The sequence below is a fragment of the Solanum dulcamara genome, chromosome 3 (genome assembly GCF_947179165.1).
Source record: "Solanum dulcamara chromosome 3, daSolDulc1.2, whole genome shotgun sequence".
NCBI lineage: Eukaryota > Viridiplantae > Streptophyta > Magnoliopsida > Solanales > Solanaceae > Solanum > Solanum dulcamara.
In genome coordinates this window covers 61,501,595-61,521,845 of record NC_077239.1, presented here as the reverse complement: position 1 = coordinate 61,521,845, position 20,251 = coordinate 61,501,595, and the positions used below count along the sequence as shown (strand labels likewise).

At 35.2% G+C, this 20,251-nt stretch overlaps 1 protein-coding gene across 5 annotated transcripts in view; it reads left to right on the top strand.

The window, feature by feature from the left end:
- The first annotated feature begins 5,274 nt into the window (after positions 1 to 5,274).
- Positions 5,275 to 20,251, top strand: part of LOC129882666 (uncharacterized) — a 30,146-nt gene continuing 15,169 nt past the window's right edge. Inside the window, exons 1-8 of one of the 5 annotated variants that reach the window (XM_055957061.1) lie at positions 5,307 to 5,353; positions 5,470 to 5,568; positions 7,444 to 7,638; positions 7,963 to 8,286; positions 8,441 to 8,654; positions 9,611 to 9,757; positions 9,852 to 9,973; positions 12,997 to 13,201. In XM_055957061.1, the coding sequence (XP_055813036.1) occupies positions 7,532 to 7,638; positions 7,963 to 8,286; positions 8,441 to 8,654; positions 9,611 to 9,757; positions 9,852 to 9,973; positions 12,997 to 13,201 (1,119 nt within the window). In that variant the 5' untranslated portion in view covers positions 5,307 to 5,353; positions 5,470 to 5,568; positions 7,444 to 7,531. The other 4 variants (XM_055957062.1, XM_055957064.1, XM_055957063.1 and 1 more) reach the window with 4 other exon arrangements.

Here is a 20,251-nt window from a genome sequence, read left to right as displayed (position 1 = left end):
AATGTCATTAGGAAGGACAATAATCAACCAATCCTCATCATAAAAGACATCATAAGAATAGATCCCTAAAAATCATGATCATAACATAAACTTATAAAAACTTACCTTTCTAAGCATCTAAATCATGATTTCTTTCGTATTGTAAGAAAAACTTTCACAATTCATGGTTACTTGCTTGAAAGCATAATTGATTCATAATTCATAACTTACATAAATTATACATAATACTTCATCAAATCCATGATCATAAGTCCATAGTTTATATTTGAAATTCATAGCATAATGCATGGGTCCTTGTAAAATCATTGAAACATGTAATTGAGATTAAATCATGCATGAATAGATCATTGTAATTGAAGAAAAACATAATTGAATTGACCCAATGCAAATTCATCAAAAGTAGGGTTTGGAAGAATTTCATAAAAGAGATAATTGAAAAACCTTTGGAACTCCATGGATGGAAGAAGATCCATGGATGAATTCCGGCATATCTTGACTAAACTCAAGCTTGAAATCTTGAGAAAGAGACTTGAACCTTGGAGCCCTGGTTTTATCTTGAAGAAGAAGCTAAATCCTTGAGAAAGCAAATTTTAAAGAGAGAATGATTGTATATAGTGGTTAGAGAGGGAATGAGGGAAATTTGAAGGGTTTGGATAGTTATAGGTCCTGATCAGCGAGTCGTCGATCTCCTACTCCTCTCGCCAAGCTGTGTGAGTTCAGGAAAAAAATTCTTTGTATCTTTTGGTGAATTACACTCAGCTCACCGACCAAATCGATGAATCGCCTTTTTCGCCCTGTATTGCCAACTTGGCTTTCAGTCTGAGCAAAATTATTTAAACTATTTAGCGAGGTACTTGAGCTCGCCGAATTCATTCGGTGAGTCGCCAACCCCTTCCTTTTCGCCACTTTCCTTGCTTTCTGAGCCAATCTTCTTAGAACTTTTAGGTGAATTAAGGAGCTTTTCGGCGAGTCACCGAATCTAATAGGCGGGTCATTGAGTGACCTCAGCAAGCCTCAAGTTTGATTTCGCCTCTTCAAATAGGTCTTTCAGTACAAACAAACAATGACTTAATGATTAGAATTGTTTTTGATGTAACACATTTGTCACACTCGTTAATCTTAAATCCATTTGTCAACATTGTTTGGTCAAATTTTGCATGCAACTATTTTGGTGCTTGTTTTAGTCCGTGAAGTGACTTAACAAGTTTACACACTTTACTCTCTTTACTAACAAAACACTCAAATTATTCTATGTAAATTTTTTCCGCCGATTCTCCATTTAAGAAAGTCATTTTCACATTTAATTGATGGATTTCAAGATCATATACCACCGTACGTGATATCAACATTCGAATAGATGTTATTATTGTTGTCAATGAGTATGTTTCAAAGTAATCAGGGCCTTCATTTTGCATATAACCTTTGACAACAAGCATTGCCTGTTATTTGTTAGTAGTTCCATCAACTTTCATTTTGCTTTTAAAGATTCATTTTCTTTTAAGGATTCATTGGGATTTTGTTTTCAGTAAGTAATAAATAAGGTGAACTCTCTGAAAATATATAACCAACAATCAAAAATGAAAAGTGTTTTTAAAGGCAAAAAGTGGAGTAAGGCATTTTACGCAGTACGAGACAAGGCGTAAGTCTCTATTACAGGGCTTAATTCCCATGGATCTATGGGGTATATTTCACGTATCTTCAATTTTATGATTTTATTACTAAGAAAATAAGCAAAAGTAAAATTTTCAATAATTTTACAGATAACTTCAAATAAGTCACCAATAATATAGAAATAATATTATATTTGTTTTCTTGAGAAACGTAACAGAACAAAAAAATAAAAATAATGAGATAATCTTTTTAAAAAATAAATCAGCTTTCATTTCCACATTTACTAGTCATTTCCACCCTCAACTAATAGTGGAACTAATTATTATTTGTATATTTCAAAGAATGAGTAATTTAAAAAGTTTAAGAGCAATGACAAAAATTAAATAAAGTTATCTCAAAAACATGGTGCTACGAAATCTCTTTTCTATCAATTTCAAGCATGATTATCTAAAAACTTATTTATGGGAGTGTCATTTTATGTGAGCGGTAATTTCTTTCTTTGTATATTTTAGAAAAAATCACCACGACCTAAAAACATGATAGCATGAAGTATAAATATCATTATGCCAATAACACAAAACATAAATTGTAGGTAAACTACTTTTAAAATAATAAAAAATTAAATTTAATATCTTATAGATCTATGCTTTTCATTTGCAGCCTGAAGCATTTTCGGTGCACTCTGCTCCAGGAATTGCCCCAAAAACGCATTTGAAAACATAGGAAATGAAGAGGTGATAACTTGTCTATTCATGAAAAGTAATGTCTTTTCAATTCAGAAATACATTACGTGTATTAATATCAGAAAAAAGAAATTAATTAGTAGAAATAAAAAATAAATTGAAGCCATAGTCGAATGACGACGACGATATGAGGGAAGACTCTCTTCTCAACTCTTTAACAACTAGAGGAAGTTCTTTTAAATATAAGTACAAAAGTTCTCCCCTTCAACTTACATAAATGAACTTTCTTCAAATTTCATTTTCCAATTCACATTACACCTTATCTTTTAAAGATTATTCTTTAAAGAAACCCAATAATTTATTGTACACAATTTGTTTTTATTTTTTTCTATCCAATTTCTATTTCATTCTCGTATTTGAATCTTACCTTCGTCATTTAGATTAAATAGAAATTATTTGAGCCTTTTTATTGGATTTTTAAAAATAAATAGTTCAAGAATATTTTGTTAATACATTTTTATTTTAAAAATTTAAAAATATATATCAATAACTTCAAAAGTAGGCACTAAATATGAAATTTTCTACTAAAAATATTCAAATGTGGGCCCTAAAAAAGTGTTTGATATATATAATTTTCTACTGATTTTTTAAAATTTTATATAAATGTATACAAAAAATATTTTCTACTTTTTGTCTATATTCCCTCATTTTATAGAATTATTTTTTGTATACATTTATATATTGTATTTAAAAGTACGTTGATTGTACGCCCTCCGTTCATTATTATTCGTAGAGTTTTGACTTGACACATCTTTTAGTGAATTATATACAATGATAATTTCATTATATTACTCCTTAAATATCATAAATTTAATATTTTAAAAATATATTAAATTATAATTAATGATAAAAATAAATTAGAAATTAAGAGATAAATTAGAAATTAAGTGATAAATATTTTTTTTTTCTAAATTGGGAAAGTAAAAATGGACAAATATGTTAGTATGTTGATGTCCATGTTAACTAGTTTGATATAAACGTCGGAGAAAATGTCTTAAATAGTCCCTTAACTATATGAGTAGGTCTAAAATAGTTCCTTAATTGTATACTTATCGTATTTAATCATTTAACTATTCAAAAAAACTTATCAGGCTTGATCCCTTAACTATACACTTATCGATTTTAGTCCTTTAAGTATTCAAAAACTTATCAAGTTTGGTATTTTTCCATTTTTTATACAAATAACTTATATTTATATTAGCGAAACTCATGCCTTCGTGAAATTAAATCTTTAATTCATTTTTTTCAATTGTTTCTCTCTCCCCGCTACCTGTTCTTCAAATTACTCTTATGAGAAGAACAATAACCTCAACGATTCAAAATTAAATTAACGTGGAAAGAAGATATAAGTCCTAATTTTATTCAATGGAGGAGAAAATAAAACATATTATTGTTGTCAATGACTTAAATATGCTATGTTCCCTTCTTTAGCGGTTAACGATATATAATCATCACGAATTTTTTTAATTTTATTTTTCATATAAAAGAAAAATGAGATATTTTATCTTATTACTCAAATTTCTCTACGTAAAATAAAACGAACAGAATAATAAAATTGATCTATTTTAAAATTAAAAAACTAATAAAAGTTGCAAATCTACCATTTTATAAATTTCAACTTCTGAAGAATTAAATAATTTTTCTTCAATAAAGTCGTTGGAGTATAAAATTTGGAATCAAAACATGTGAGAATAGAACTTTTAATTTTATTTTCATTGTAAGAAATTCATTTTTATTAAATTTAAATAAATCTCTCCCACACCTAACTTGTAATAACTTTTTCTTCTTATAATAAATTTTAGCATATTCAAGTCAACAGTAACAATAATATGCTTCATTTTATCCTCCGTTGAATAAAATTATGACTATTTTCTTTTCTCATGAATTTTATTTTGAATCGTTGAGGTAAGGTTCTTTTAATAAGAGTAATTGGAAAAAAAAGTAGCGGGAAAAGAGAAACAACTAAAAAATGGGTTAATGATTTATTTTCACTGAGGCATAGATTCCGTTAATATATACCTAAAGTATTTGTATAAAAAATGGATAAGACACCAAACCTGTTAACTATTTAAATACTTAAAGGACTAAAACTTATAAGTGTATAGTTAAGGGATAAAACCTATAAGTTTTTAAATAATTAAAAAATTAAATATGATAAGTGCATAATTAATGGAATATTTTAAACCTATTGCTAAGAGCCTGCTTGAATTGACTTATAAGTTACTTATAAGCTGTTTTCAGTTTTTTTGAGTGTTTGATTGACCAACTTAAAATCATATTGTGCTTAAAATAATTCCAATAAATAATTGAGTTTGTTTGAATGGATTTATTTTAAACAGCATATAAATTGAAAACAACTTATAAATCAAAAAAAATAAATTAAGCTGCACCTAATTATTTTTTTAAATTATAAATAATTTTTAATTTATAAATTACTTAAAATAAGTTTATCCAAACCTCACCCTAAGACTTTTTCTCTAAGAGCCCGTTTGGATTGACTTTAAGTTGGTCAAAATCAACTTAAAGCCCCTTTTTAGCTTTTGGACGTATTTGCCTAATGCTGATTTTAAGCCATAAAGTTCTTAAAGTCAGTCAAAAATGAAAAGTTAGGATTCCTAACTTTTTTTTTCCAAAGTGCTTAAAGTCATTTTCTTTGACCATGGAAATTATTTTTATATCCCTTATATTTTAACTAAATTCCTAAACTACCTTTTTTTATTCTTTTAACCCTAAAATTCACATCATAAGTACTTTTATCTAAACACTCAACTGCTTATTTATAAAAATAACTTTCAGCACTTCAAAGTTCTAAAAGCAATTCATACATAAAAGTTAATTTTTTTAAGCCAATCCAAACGGGCTCTAAAACAGCGAATAGGCGTTTAAATAAGCAGGAAAAAAAAACACAATTAAAGGAAGTGCGGCATTAGATTAGGGCCGTTGCCTTTTGGTATTCATTTGTTGTGTAGAAAGGGAGTGCGCTATTTGGATAACTCCAGGTACGCACATTTTCAATCCAGTAATCTTCATTCCCACCACTGCTTTCCCTCTCGCTTTCTCCGTTTTGCTCCTCTTTCTCTCTCTGATATCTAGGGTTTTACTCTGTTCGAACTAGTACATCAACGTCTTCATGGATTGAGCCTTTAGACATCTAAATAATGAGCTTTTTAGAATTCTAAGCAATCGCAATCTGCATTCCGCTACAAAATCATTGGTATGTGTATCGCCTGTTGCTGATGAAATTATATCTTCTTCAATGCTTTGCCCGCCTGTATAAATGTTGTGCATTCTGTTTGTTGAAGAGTCTTATTAGTATAGTGAAGGATTTTTTTTTGTTTTTTGTTGACATGGTAGATGCTATAGTACACTGTGACACACTTCGTGAGCAGTACAATCCAAACATGTCAGGGAATCGAAATGCTACTCTTTTTATGCATACATTTGTATTGTGTTTTGATATTCTATGATAGTTTATTTGTTTTAAGGATGCAAGTGCTTTTTTAGCCATTCTAAAGCTTCATTTACAATTTGTACATGTCATATTTAGGGCGGACAAATGTAATTTGTTATGAGGTTCATTTGTCTAATGCTTTGGAATTTTACGGAAATTTGATCAACTCTATGTAATAAAAGAAGACAAAAGCTCTTTTTTTCTTCTTGTTGGAATTCATATGTACGGGCAGTGGCGGAGCTAAGATTTTGATTAAGGGGGTTCAAAATTTGAAGAAGTAGATACACGAACTAGTCGAAGAGGGTTTGACATCTAATATATAAATAAAAAATTATTTTAACTATATATAAATAGTATAATTTTCTGTAGAAGGGGCTTCATAACGACAAGGTGGCTCCGCCACTGTATACGGGGATGACATGTTTCATTCATACACTATGAGAGCTGCATACAAAAGTGAAAAGGTGACTTAGTGATGGACGAATTAATGCAACATATTCAAGCAAGGTACTATGTTGCATGTTATTCACAGATGACATAGTATTGATTGATGAGACATGTGGTGGAGTTAACAATAGGCTAGAGGTTTGAAAACAAACTCTAGAATCTAAATGTTTTAGGTTAAGAATGACTAAAACAGAGTATGTGGAATGCAAGTTCAGCGGACGTAATGCATGAAGCGGAGGTGGAAGTAAAGATCGATACACACGTCATACCCAAGAGAGGAATTTTCAAGTATTTTGGGTGGGAGATTGATGATGATGTCACTTATCGCATTAGAGTTGGGTGGGTGAAATGGGGCTCGCATTTGGGGTGTTGTGTGATAAGAATGCATCACAAAGACTTAAAGGTAAGTTGTACAGAGTGGTGGTTAGACTCACATTAGTGTAAAGGGAAGAATGTTGGCTAGTTAAGAATGCATATGTTCAAAAGATGAAGGTAGTGGAGATGGATGTGTGTGTATACTAGGGGATATAAGATTATGAACGAGGTTATACAGGACAGGGTGAGAGTGACCTTCATAGTATACAAGACGAGGGAAGCGATACTAAGATACTTCGTACATGTGAGGAGTAGGTGCGCGGATGCACCAATAAAGAGGTGTGAGAGGTTTACTATAATAGGTTTTAGGAGAGGTAGAGGTAGGATAAAGAAGAACTTGAGAGAGATGATTAGACAAGACATGACATATATTAAGTTATTTAGGACATGATTCTAGATAGAATGGTATGGAGGTGAGGATAAGGGTAGGGTAGTAGGTAGCGAGTGTTGTCGTACTTTTATGTGGGAGAGGCATGGGGTCAATCTCCTCTTCTCATCATCTCCTTATTTAGTAGTATTAGTTAGTATTCACGTAGTATCTCATTCTTCATTTTTCACTACTACCTGTTGCGCCAAGAGTCTATTGAAAACAACCTCTCTACCCCACAAAGGTAGGATAACATCTATTTACATCCTACTCTTCCCAAACCTCACTTGTGGGATTACACTGGCTATGTTGTTGTTGTTGTACAAAAGAAAGAAGATAAAACATGTAACATAGCCCACCACATGGAAAAGGAATGACAATATTAGAATACTTTTTTGTAGTGACTGGATGTTCATCGGTGTAATTGATTATCATTTATTGTTATGCAGTGGTTGCTTTGGAAGTCAAGGTCGTGTCAGCATCTTGCAGTATGTGGAAAATCAATTGAATCTTTTTACTAAGAAAATAAAATTACAGATGGCAGGACAGGTGGCTTTCACTTCAAGTTTTAAGCTGCTTGACAATGGACAGCTCTTGAAACAACAGTTCTTCAGGCCGAAAAGCTCACCTATATTGATGCACAGGTCTTGTTTCCTGATCTGACCACTTAGATAGATTTCTCCTTTTTTTTTTTTGAGATAAAGGTAACCAGATTCTCTGGATATAGTTGCAAAAAAAGATAAAATTATAGAAGATATCCTGAAGACTGTGTCACTCTAAAGCTTCTTTATCCCTTAAGAGTTTCTGGTTATGGAGTTTAAATCATACGCTTCCATGTTTGAATAGACAGGCTTTCCTCTTATTTCCTGTTGCATAGCCATCAATATGATAAGGTGATTCCCATTTTAAAAAAAATTAGAAAGAAATTTTATTTCAGTGATGTCTGATACTCGCAATCTATGGCTCAGGGGATTTTGCTTTGGAAGTTGTAAAATATCTCGCTTTCCATCATCGAGCATTTGGAAGGTCATAACTCCGTACTTAATAAAGCTGGAGAGAAGATCAAACATGCAAAATTGCAAGAGGTGCTTTTGCCTCGCTTCTCTTGTTGATGCTGATGCTGTAGTAATTTCTGAATGGATTCCTACCATTGACCAAATGCTTCTCATGGCCAGTATAGTCCTTACATATATAGCTGGAGTAATACCTTCCGAAAAAAATTCTCCTTTAGATACTGGAGGAAAGATCCAAAGTGGAGTTGTGGACCCTGACAGGATGACCTCTTTGGGTAGGTAAGAATGTTAGACCAGAGCTTTTTTAAAGTGGTATTTTAGTTAACTGAAGGTGCTTTGCAGTCTTTTGACTGTGTTTGGTCTATGTAACATTTTAATTGTTAGATCTATGTATCACTTTTCATTGTTAGTTCTTTTCCATGTCTAACTGCAGTGTGAGGAGAAACAATGATCGCACCAGCATAGAATTTGCATGGGATGTCGTAAAAGTAAAACTGATGAATTCTCTATCTTCCATAAAACAAGTGGATCTTGGTGTTATTGAATTTGAACAGAACTGTGGAAAACAACCTTCAAATTTGTCCACCCTTGCTCAAGGTCCAAGGTTAAGGCTGCTGTGGGCGTCTTTTCAGTTGCTCAAGAAAGAGGCAGGCACTGTCTCTATCATTGCCATATTAGACAGAATATCTTGCTGATACTATAAACTAGACTCATTTACTCATGAAACTAATGGAGCATAGTGAAAAATATTCGGTACATATGAATTTGTTTCATGAAGAAAACAGCTTGTACTAGATCCTTCACAATCTTACTGAAAGTACACTTATGATTCAACCATTCTTAAAAGTGGAGTGGTATACTGGTTTTAATATTCCTCGTATGCTCCACGATGGGCATTTGGAGCGTGGATAACATAACATGGGGATTGAACATAGGGTAATACAACATGAATGGGTTTGGGCATTTGGCTTTCATACCTTGTTAAGAAAAACACACCTACAGTTGACTGATGAGTCCTACATTGGTTGGGGTATGAGCTAGTCTCTTTACTTTTGTACTAGATAATTCTCATCTCATAAGCTAGCTTTTGGGATTGAGTAAGGTCTAATGTTCATTTTTCTTAACATGGTAGCTAAGTCTTGTGCATCCCTGTTGTTGGGTTTCCATTGTTGTGCTCCCATGTTATATTATCCACTCTCCAGATTTGGTGTTAAAATCTCACATTGATTGAGGATATGAGTTATAGCCTTTATGAGGTCTTGGACAATATTTACCTCATGAGCTATCTCTCAGGATTGAGTTAGGCCTAAGGTCTATTTTTTGTTGTTGTTAGGATCAAGGTTAATTTCTTAATAGATGGCATTGATGTACAGCTTTGCACTCCTATAAGGTTTATTTTGGATGAAGTTTTTTTTCTTTTTTAGCAATATTTTTGAGTCAGTATTTTGGTGTCCATGATAAGATTTGTGTGGTAATAGGGCATTAGCATTTTAATGTTTCACATCGGCAGTAACAGATGATGGAAAAGGAGCTGATGGCTTTATAGTTCACTTTTGTTTTTCCTTTCCTATTCTGTCTTTAATAATGGTTTGCACCTTAACAGGTAGATAGTATTTCTGCAAATGCTGTTACCTTTGGCAATGATGACTCTCTGGGCATTTTTAATGATGTCATTCATAAGTTGTGCCAGCCTTTATGTGTTGCTTGGCTTGAAGGGGAACTCTCTCTGCGAAATGGCAAAACTAACATGGTATGACTTGAAATATGTATTTATATTTTGAGAAAGAACATAATGCTGCAAGTATATATTATTTAGCTCTTTCTTCTTTCTATTACATTGTCAGGAATGTCTTTCTTTAGCGGTTAATAACTTAAATGGATATGGAGTCCTGGCGAACATCAGAAAGTCAGGGAAGGATCATCTATTTGCTGAATTTATCTGTGTTCTTACCTTTGGTTCTCTCAGGTAAGAAAATCAGCCCTTGCTTCTCTTAGTCATGAATGTACAATGAACAATGCAGTTCTTATTCTTATTTCTTTTGTTTGTTTACCTTTTCTTTGGGCTAAGAGCTATTCATTACTAAACTGCTGTCAAGTGTCAACAAAATTCCTGCTATATTCATGTATGTGTACTTTTAGCAGAATGGGTTTTCTTTATGATTCTTTCATTTTGAACTGTCTGTTGGAGCTTTTGATGTTTTGGAAAAAGCTTATCTAGTGTTCCCAACTATCTCTCTGAACAAATCTCTTGTTGAACTTTGCTTGAAAATCTTCTGTCTTTTACTTTTTTGAGTGAATATATTGGTTCCAGATTGGTTGAGTAAGAGTTTCCTAAAGGATTTAGAGGTTTTGAGCTATTCCTCCCATTACCTTATGGCTTCGGGATCATAAGATTCTTTCACATTAATATTAGAGCATGTCAACACTTGCGGCCGAGGCTCGAAGAGGTGGCTTGGGCTCGAGGACAGGAGTGTCAACTGCCAAGAATAATGGCCTAGACCTAAGGAACGTGTGCCTGTTGTGATAAGCGGGTCGATTTAAATTTGTAAATAAATCAATTTGAGCTAGGACCTATCCCATATCAATGTCAAACAGGTCGGCAGGGGTTCATAGATTGAATTAGCTCATCCATTTGACACGTTAGTTTTTTAGGTTGTGCTTTCACGTTCAGTTAAGACCAACTGGAATTAGAGTTGGCAGAGGTACTTGAGAGTGAAAGAGGGTGGGTGGGGTGAATTGCACAGATTCAACTCAAAGTTAAAAAATGGCTTATAAAAGTTATTTTTCAGTCAAATGAAAACGTTTTCGATCTTAAATCTTGAAAATTCTTAAAAGTTTTTATGGAGACCTTTCAAGTGCAAATGAGGAATAAGTCTGGAGAAATTAAATTATTGCCAGCAAGTTCAAAAGAACTGTAACAATATATTATCATAATCAAGATAATAATTAAGTGATAGAATTGATACTAAATATTTGTTAACCCTTAGGGGTGGCCCAGTGGTTTGGGCTTGGGACTTTCATGTTGGAGGTCTCAAGTTCGAAACCCCTTGCCAGCGAAAGTAAGGGGTATGCTTTCTAGGTCGAGCTTGTCGCACTGGGCTTGCCTAATGTGGGTTACCTCTCCTATGTGGTTTGCGAGTTGTTGTATAGGAGTAGGGGTTTTTCCCTGTGCGCACCCAAAGGGTAGCGGCTGCGGATTTCTCTTGTCATAAAAAACATATATATTTGTCCCAGGGCTGTAGTCTATTGAAGGATTTGCATAATATGGAGTAACTGTTCCTTTACATCGTTTTTTTTTCCAGGAGGTTTCTTTAAATAAATATTTTCTGAATTATATGCTCTATTAAGCCCTGAATGTGAAGTTTCTATTGGGCATATATCCATTTTGAACATTTAAACTATGTGGACTGTAGAAAAGGAATTAGGACAAGTATGGCTATAAGACACGCAAGCTATAGAAGAATTATGATAGTCAATTTTATATAATAGCTATTCAACTTGTTTTGTAGGTAAAATTTTCCAAACCTCCCTACCTTGTCAATTGGACGCATTTTATAGATCTTATAGCATTTAAGAATTTGAATATGTTGATTGTATTTGGTTGCTCTTGGGTGCATGCTTATATCAATATCTGATGGCTTTATCATCAATACATAGAGATTTATCCATATGGACATGTATAGAAAAAATTGACTTATCTTTACATAGACTGGGAGGAACACCCAAAAGTGCATCCGGTGTGGTCTTTAAAACAGTGTGAATAACTTGTCAAAAAAATGAAAAACTATAGCAGTATGAATAGCTTATATTTTGACAGACATTATTGCAGATGGATTTCAAGTGAGACAGTAGGATCTAGGCAGAATTGCATGCCAGTTGCCAAGTCGTTGACTGAAAATATGTTATCTTCATTAAGTAATGGGATACTTCAACAGATTCGAATATTCATGATAGTAATTGAAGTATGTGCTGATTTTAGAAGTCCTTTCAACTTGTCACTTTAGTAGCGGTAAAGTGTAGCTAAAACTGAAACAGAACCAAAGTGATAAGAATCGGGTTGCCTGAATAAACAAGAAAGTAATGCGGAAGCGAAATTATAAAGATTAAATACAGAAATTGAAAGATATGTGAAATTCGAGAATAAAATCCCCAAATTTCAAGATAAAGTGCTAAGAACCCTAATTGGTCTTAATATTCAAATTAGCAAATTAAACTAATTGTGATATTAATAGAGTCAATTCAAGAACTTAGATCAAAAGTGATCTAGACCCTATTTCGGAGAAACTAGAGACAACAATTAGTATAAGACTAATCACCTTCTTTAATTTACGAATAAGAACCAAAGATATCCAATTAAGAATTAATCTTACCTCTTAAAGAATCGTTCTTATAAGGCTGTAAGATAAATCCATCGTCACCACATACAAAGGTGTAAAGAAGAGAAACCTCTCAAATAATATTAATTATAATGTTGTCTTTTTTAAAATAATAAAACCTACCCCGATATATAGGGAAAACCTATCCCAAATAGAATGGGATTTAAATCCTACTAATGGAAATAATAACTAGCAAACTTTAAACTAGGAAACTTTTTAAACTGGAAACTCTTAAACTAGGAAACTTTTAAACTAGGAAACTTTAAACTAGTAAACTTTCAAATAAGGAACTTTTAAACTAGGAAACTTTGACTTTGAATGTCCATCTTTTTGGGCTCATTTTGAGGCTTCATGTGGCCCAATCTTCTTTCTTTTGGGCTTGAATTTGGACACTTCATTCGTCATAAACATATTCTTGATTTTCCATTGAAGTCCGTCAATTTTAGTGGAAGTATGCCAACGTGGATGCTATCACAAAGTCTTGACCTATTACACTTTCTTATGTTCTACTTGCAGTTGGTATCGTTTGATGTCCCTTTGGAGTCTGGATTCCCAACCAAAAAAAAATTATCACAAAAAATGCCGTAATGTTCTTTAATGTCTATCATGGCAGGAAAGCTGGCTTTTATAATGATAGCTTGTTTATGGAGCATGGCGTATCTATACTGGAGGATTTGGTGATAATGTTGGCAGATGGGATTGCAAGTATGTATTTGGAGCTTATATCTGTTGATAGTAGTATGTCAAATGAAATGAACAACCTTGGGTTGAGTTTATGTACATTGTCAACCCGAGCACTTCAGAAATTACGCAATGAGGTATTATACTTCTCCGTGGCTACAAACACATATTTTTATTTGTTAATCATGGACCCTCTCTGTTATATATACACAATTTATCTTCACTTGGAATTGTGTTCTCTTTCTTATATATTCTTCTCCACCTGCACCGATGGGTGTGCCTAGTGGTCAATGAAGTGGGTGTAAGTCTGTGATATCTGGGTTCAAATTCTAGCAGAGACAAAAACACTAGGTGATTTTCTCCTATTTGCCTAGGCCTTGTAGGCAGAATTGCCTGGTACCTGCGCACAAGCTGATCCGGATGCTACCATAATTAAAAAAAGATATTCTTCTCCACCTTACTTCAATAGAGATTGCAAGTTTTGGGTCCTTTATTTTCTGTGCTTATGTTACAGTTGGTGGTTAGGTTTCATTTTCCTTATCTTTTTTTTGATAAAGGTAACTTTATATTCACATCAAAGTCAACAGCAAAACCTGATGAGGTGGGATTTACAGCCCCCAGGGGGTAATTTCAAAAGCCAAAAGCTGGGCAAAACTTTACAATTGAGCTATAAAGTCCACTAAACTTTCTACCTCCTCCACCAAATCCTGTTTACACCAAAAATACAGCAGACTCAAGCTATTCGTCTTGATTTTCTGAATGTTGCTGGGTTTCTCATCATGTGATCTTTCATTTCTTTCCTTCCACATTGTCCACCAAATGCAGGCTGGGATGCATTTCCACCAGTCCTCTTTGGATCTTCTTCTTCTGCCCACTTCTTCCCACTGTCTCAGCATGTCTAAATAGTCCTGGGCATTACCCAGTTAACTCCAAGTATACATAAGAACATGTGCCACAGATTTACAGCTGTACTGCAGTGTAAGAACAGGTGACTGTTAACTTCTGTCTCTTTCCCACACATGTAACAACTTGAGCAAATCTGTGTACCTCTTCTTTGTATTACTTCATGGGTTAAACATGCTTTCCTAATTTCCAACCAAGTGAAACCTTAGACCTTGTGAGGAATCTTGGTTTTCCAAATTAGTTTCCAAGGCCATTCCATTTCCATTTTCTGATTAGAATTTAAGCTCCAGTAACAAGATTTCACAGAAAAAATCCCTTTCTTGTGCATTTTCCAGATTGGAATGTCAGGACCTTCAGTGACACCTTGAAAAACATTTAGCGTTTGTAGTAATCCTGCTACTCTATCAATCTCCCAGTCATTTAAAGCCCTCCTAAAAATCAAATCCCAACCTTGAGGGCTCCACACCTATGCCATAGTGGCCATCTGCTGTAGGCTCAAAATATAAAGGTCTGGGAACATGTTATTCAAATTTTCTTCCCCTAACCAGAGTTCATTCCAGAAACTGGTTTTCATCCCATCACCAATCCTAAAGTATAGATTAGGGATAAAGGATGACCACTGTCTTCGATTGTCTTCCAGACAGAGCATCCGAAGGTACCATTTACTTCTTCAGTGATCCAATTGTTCTGGTGACCATATTTTTGTGATATAAATCTCCTCCACAAAGCCAAATCTTGACTACAAAATCTCCATAGCCACTTCTTCAGCAAGCTGGCATTCTGCACAACTTCTTTATACCCAAACCACCCTGAACTTTGCTGAGTGTCACTACATCCCATTTAACAAGATTATATCCAAGTTTCTCTTTATTTCCCTGCCACAAGAAGACTCTTCTTGATTTGTTGATTTTCTTCTCTATATTTCTTGGTATTGGGAATAAGCTCATCATATAGGTAGGGAGGGCATCCATCACTGATTTGATAAGAGTTAATCTGCCTCCTAACGTAGATACTGGCTTTTCCATCTTGTCTGCTTCCTCTCACATCTTTCTGGTACTTTACTCCAAACTTCCACCTCTTTGTTCTTAGCACCAAGAGGCATCCCAAGGTATTTTGTTGGTAGGGAGGCCACCTGACATCCTAGGTTCACAACAAGCACCCGCATATTAACAACTTGGTTAACTGGGTATAAACAATTTTTGTGCCAATTGACATGGAGTCCTGATATGCCTTCAAATATGGTTAAAATGGCCCTCAAGTGTCTTATTTAATTAACTTCTGCTCCACAGAAAACCAAGGAGTCATCTGCATATAGCAGGAGTGAGATCTCCATAGCATCTCCCCTATTTACATTTGCACAGAAACCTTGCAACCACCCATTCTCACTTGCTTTCCTGATCATGCAGTTGAGACCCTCCATGGCTAAGATAAACAAGAATGGTGACATGGGGTCACCTTGTCTCAAACCTCTTTGTGACTGAAAGAAACCTTCAGGATTGCCATTAATGATAGGGAAAACTTCACCGTAGATATGCAGGCATTAATCCAGTTGATCCATTTTTTTCCAAAGCCCATATCTCTCAAAATCTTCAGGAGGAAGGGCTAATTTACATGGTCGTTTCTCAATGTCCAGCTTGCACAAGACTCCTGGTAGATTTTGCCTCACTCTACTGTTCACTAATTCATTTGCCAACAATGATGCATCAATTATCTGCCTTCCTTTCAGAAAGGCCATTTGGTGCTCTTCTACCAAAATCCCTATGACCTTCTTCATTCTTTCTGTGAGAAGCTTGGCTATGATTTTGTAAACTCCACCAATCAGACTTATTGGTCTGAAATCCTTCAACTCTTCTGCTCCATGCTTTTTAGGAATTAAAGCTACAAAAGTAGCATTAAATGATTTATCAAAAGTTTCCTTCTGGTAGAAAATATGGATTGTCTGCATTAAGTCCTCCTTCAAAGTCTCCCAGCAGACTTTGAAGAAACTCATGGTGAAACCATCAGGCCCAGGTGCCTTATCACCATCACATTGTTTAATTATATTTAGCACTTCATCTTCAGTGAAAGGCCTTTGCAACCACTTTTTTTCCTCCTGGGAGATTCTAGGACAATTCACATACTCAAAAAAGGGCCTCCATGACTCTATTTCAATATAGAGTTTTTTTATAGAAGTCAATCATGTTCACCTTAATGGCTTCTGGCTCTTTGATTTCCTCTCCTCTGATTATCAGTCTGTCTATATTGTTATATCTTTTATGAGCAGCAGCCATCCTCTGGAAAAACTTGGTATTTTTATCTCCCTGTTTTAACCATAAGATCCTGGATTTCTGTCTCCACCTAGATTCCTCAATTTTTGCCAGTTCCTCCAATTCTACCAAGACCGTATCCCTCACCATCATCTCATCCTCAGTCAAAATGTCTTGATTCTTGTGCCAGATCAATATCAGCTAATTCAGATAACAAACTGTTTTTCTTGTTGCCTAGGTCCCCACACACTTGTTTACTCCATTCTTTGAGTTTCTGTTTCAGCAACTTCAGTTTCACACTGAGCTTGTAGTCAAGGCAACCTTCCACTTCAAACTCACTCCACCAACTATGAACTAGCCCCTCAAAACCATCCACTTTGAGCCACCAATTCTCAAACTTGAAGTAGGACTTATTCTGACCCCAGTCCCCACATTGTAGCATAATAGGGCTATGATCAGATGTCAATCTAGGCATGATCACCTGCCTTATATTTTTGAAGGTTTCTTCCCACTCCATTGAATATAAGAATCTGTCTAACCTAGCTGCACTGTGATGGTTTTCCCCTCTGAACCATGTAAAATTCCCACCATTTAATTGAGGGTCATGTAATTCCATCTATTCAATCCAGTTGGAAAAATCATTCATCACATTTGTGATCCTATTGCACCGTCTTTGCCATTCTAACTGTGTTAAAATCTCCATATGTGACCCATGGTTCTTCGCACAATTCTTTGATTGCTGCCACCTCTTCCCAACACTCCAGTTTCTCATTCCTAATGTGAGGAGCATACATACCAGTGAGATACCAACTAAAAGTAGTCTGGACTGCGTCAAATCTATAGGTGATTGAAAATTGCCCCGTCTCTACTAGGCTTCCTTCCCATACTCTGCAATCGCACATGATTGGGATTCCACCCTTATTACCATCAGCTTCTAAGTAGCCACACCTCATCCATCTGCTAGCTCATAAATGCTTGGCAATACTCTCTACCTCCCTGCTTATCTTTGTTTCTTGAAAGCAATATACATTTGCTTTCCACTTCAACAGTGCACTCTTAACAATATTTCTAGTAGAACTATTGTTAATCCTCCTTACATTCCATGAAAGTAGTTTTACCTTCATTTACAAGCCAAGCTAAGACTCTCCCTTTGGTTCTGGAACCCTCCACCTGCTGGTTTAAACTGGATTGCAAGTTTTTTAGTTCGTTTTTCCCAATTCCTTGAGGTTTGGGTGTTGCAATTGTATTTTCCACTTCCTTGTTTTCCGTAGCAGTCTTTCTTTCATCCAACCTCATCAGTAATGCATGGGTTTCTTCTCTGAAGCCTTCAAAAGCAACTCCATAAGTGGTACTTAGATCCAGGATATGTTGGTTAACCCAGTTGGATGCCCTGATCTCCTCTTCATTGTGGTTCCCAGGCATATTCGATGCTACTGGCTCAACATCATGAATTTGTTGTATTTGCATGTTTTGTTTATCACCATTGCTTTCCAAAGTCTTCAAACACTCTTTTTTCCTGCAAGTGTATACCCTCGCTTTCATCTGCCCCATTTTGTTCAATTTCTTTTCGTTGCATATCTACGGCTTCTCCCTAAAGGCCCTTTGCATTAGGTTCACTGACTTTTCCCATCGATGAAGCTTCCCAGGTGTCATAGGCTTTTAAGAATTGCATAGCCAGTGCTTTAAGACCACTCAGGCCTTCATTAATTCCTACGTGCCCTTCATGTTCCACTTCTTTTTGTTTTGCTAAATTAATTAGGCTAGATGGCTATTTATTAACTGACCCACATTAGGTTTTGGGCCTAGGTCTATGTTGCACAACACTTTCAGGCCCAAATTCGGCTCTAGGGTTTTAAAAGCTTCCCCACGTGGCTGGGCAGCTTTATCACTCTCTTCGTAAAACAGAGTTCTCTACCAAAACCTTTGGTCCGAGGCTGGTTGACTGCTGGGTAAGGATCCTCTAAGGCTGAATTTGAGTTTCATCTTCTTCGGCGGCTACTCTCACTGGAGCTTCAGACCATAATTTCATCGTGTATTGGAGAGAGCCGTCTTCAATTGTCACTTCCTTCGGCACGCTAGAGCCATCACCATTAATTTTGATTCTCGCCCATTTGAGGTGGTTTCGTAGGTGAGTCTCCTTTTTCGTTTCAACCCAACCTCCTCAAAAATCACCAATAGCCTTGAGGGTTTTATGAGCCCAGAGATGCATTGGCAGACCCACCACTCTAACCCAAATAGATTTGGGTCTGCCACAATCCGCCGATGTGCCTATTGTTGGACTCAACCACTGCATTTTGACCGGAAAATTCTTCCACACCCAGTCACCTCCTACCACTTGTTTCGCTGTGGTCTTGGATGCAAATTCGAAGAGGAAAATCCCCACCCCCGTTTCGTAAATATTTAGACCGCGAGTCTGCTTCCAGAGATTATTTGCCCATTTCCTAATCTCTGTAAGAGTTGGAGTCTCACCTTTACTGACCATAAATTTGCCCACCAAACTCTTCTATAGTACTTCACTCTAGGAATTTATGTCCTCGTAAATGTAAATTTTACCTCCCCCCTCTATATGTTCTCTGTTGATATGCTTTTCCTCCCCTCATTCACCCCTCTACTGCTTCTTAGCATATCCGCATAGGGAATGTTGTTGTCAACCAGTCTATGTTTCTCTAAGTTCCTCCCACGTTTGTGACTATTAATGAATCTCCCAACTTTCTGTGTAATTTCTGTCCAGCCTGAGTTAAAAATTAACCTCGGTATAATGATCACTGCCCTTCTTCTACCTTCTGATGTTTATCAAGCTTATGTATTTGCCAAACTTGTTGAAATTCCTGGCATAATATATTTCTAAAAAGGCATTTTTTTCTTTTCCCCTTTGATTTGGAAGCTTCTCGCAAGGTCAAATGATCATTTTTTATCAAGTTAATATGTTGGACGGGTCTCTTAAAGAATCTGAAAGAAAAGTTGAAGCCTTCCAAAGAATTAAAGTTTGATTCACTATGTATAATTGATAGTGTTAGAATAGGAGTAGGTATATACAGTCCTACTTAGAATAGGAATATGAATATGAATATGAATATGAATAGTAATAGAAATAGAAATAGTAAATAGTATCCTACTTGATAAAGGATTGTATTGTAGTGTCTATTTATAGTTTCTGTATAATAATATAGATACACAATTCAATAATATTTTTCTCTTATATATCTCACATGGTATCAGAGCCTCTACGATCTTGGTAGAGAATCAAAAAGCTTACGCTATCGGCGAGCGGCTATTACCATATATGTCGCCGTCTGCCCAACGATTATGTTAGCAAAAATTGGGTCACTATGTATCTTTCCGGTGACTATTATCTCATATCTATTTTGCATAGCACCATGCATCTTTTCGGTGACTACTTTTTCATATTTAATTTGCGTAGTACCGTGCATTTTTTCGGACTACTTTCTCATATCTGATTTGTATAGCACCGTGCATCATTTCAGTGACTACTTTCTCATATCTTATTTATATAGCACCATGCCATTTTTCTGATGACTACTTTCTCATATCCGATTTGTGTAGCACCGTAATATTTTGCTGATGACTACTTTTTCATATCTGATTTACATAGCATCGTTCTTTTCGGTGACTACTTTCTTATTTATGTAGGGTTGTGCCATCATTCTGACCCTACCCATATAATTTCTCTTTTTTAGTAAGGTCGTGTCGTCAATCCGACTCTACCCATATAATTTCTATTTTTCAATAGGGTTGTGCCATCATTCCGACCCTACCCATATAATTTTCTTTGTCAGTAGAGTCGTGCCATCATTCTGACCATATCCATATAATTTTATTTCTTAGATTGTGACCACTTTCAGCCATCAAATCTAATACTTCGACGCATGAGTATGTTCAGACTATTTTTTTGTGACTTTCTTGTTTAATGTCGACTGTCTATTGATTCCAAGACGATCCAAAGATTCTATACCAGATTTTGAGCACTTTTGGGCTGCCGCTACACTGTGAAGAAGTATACATGGAGCAACCACTTAG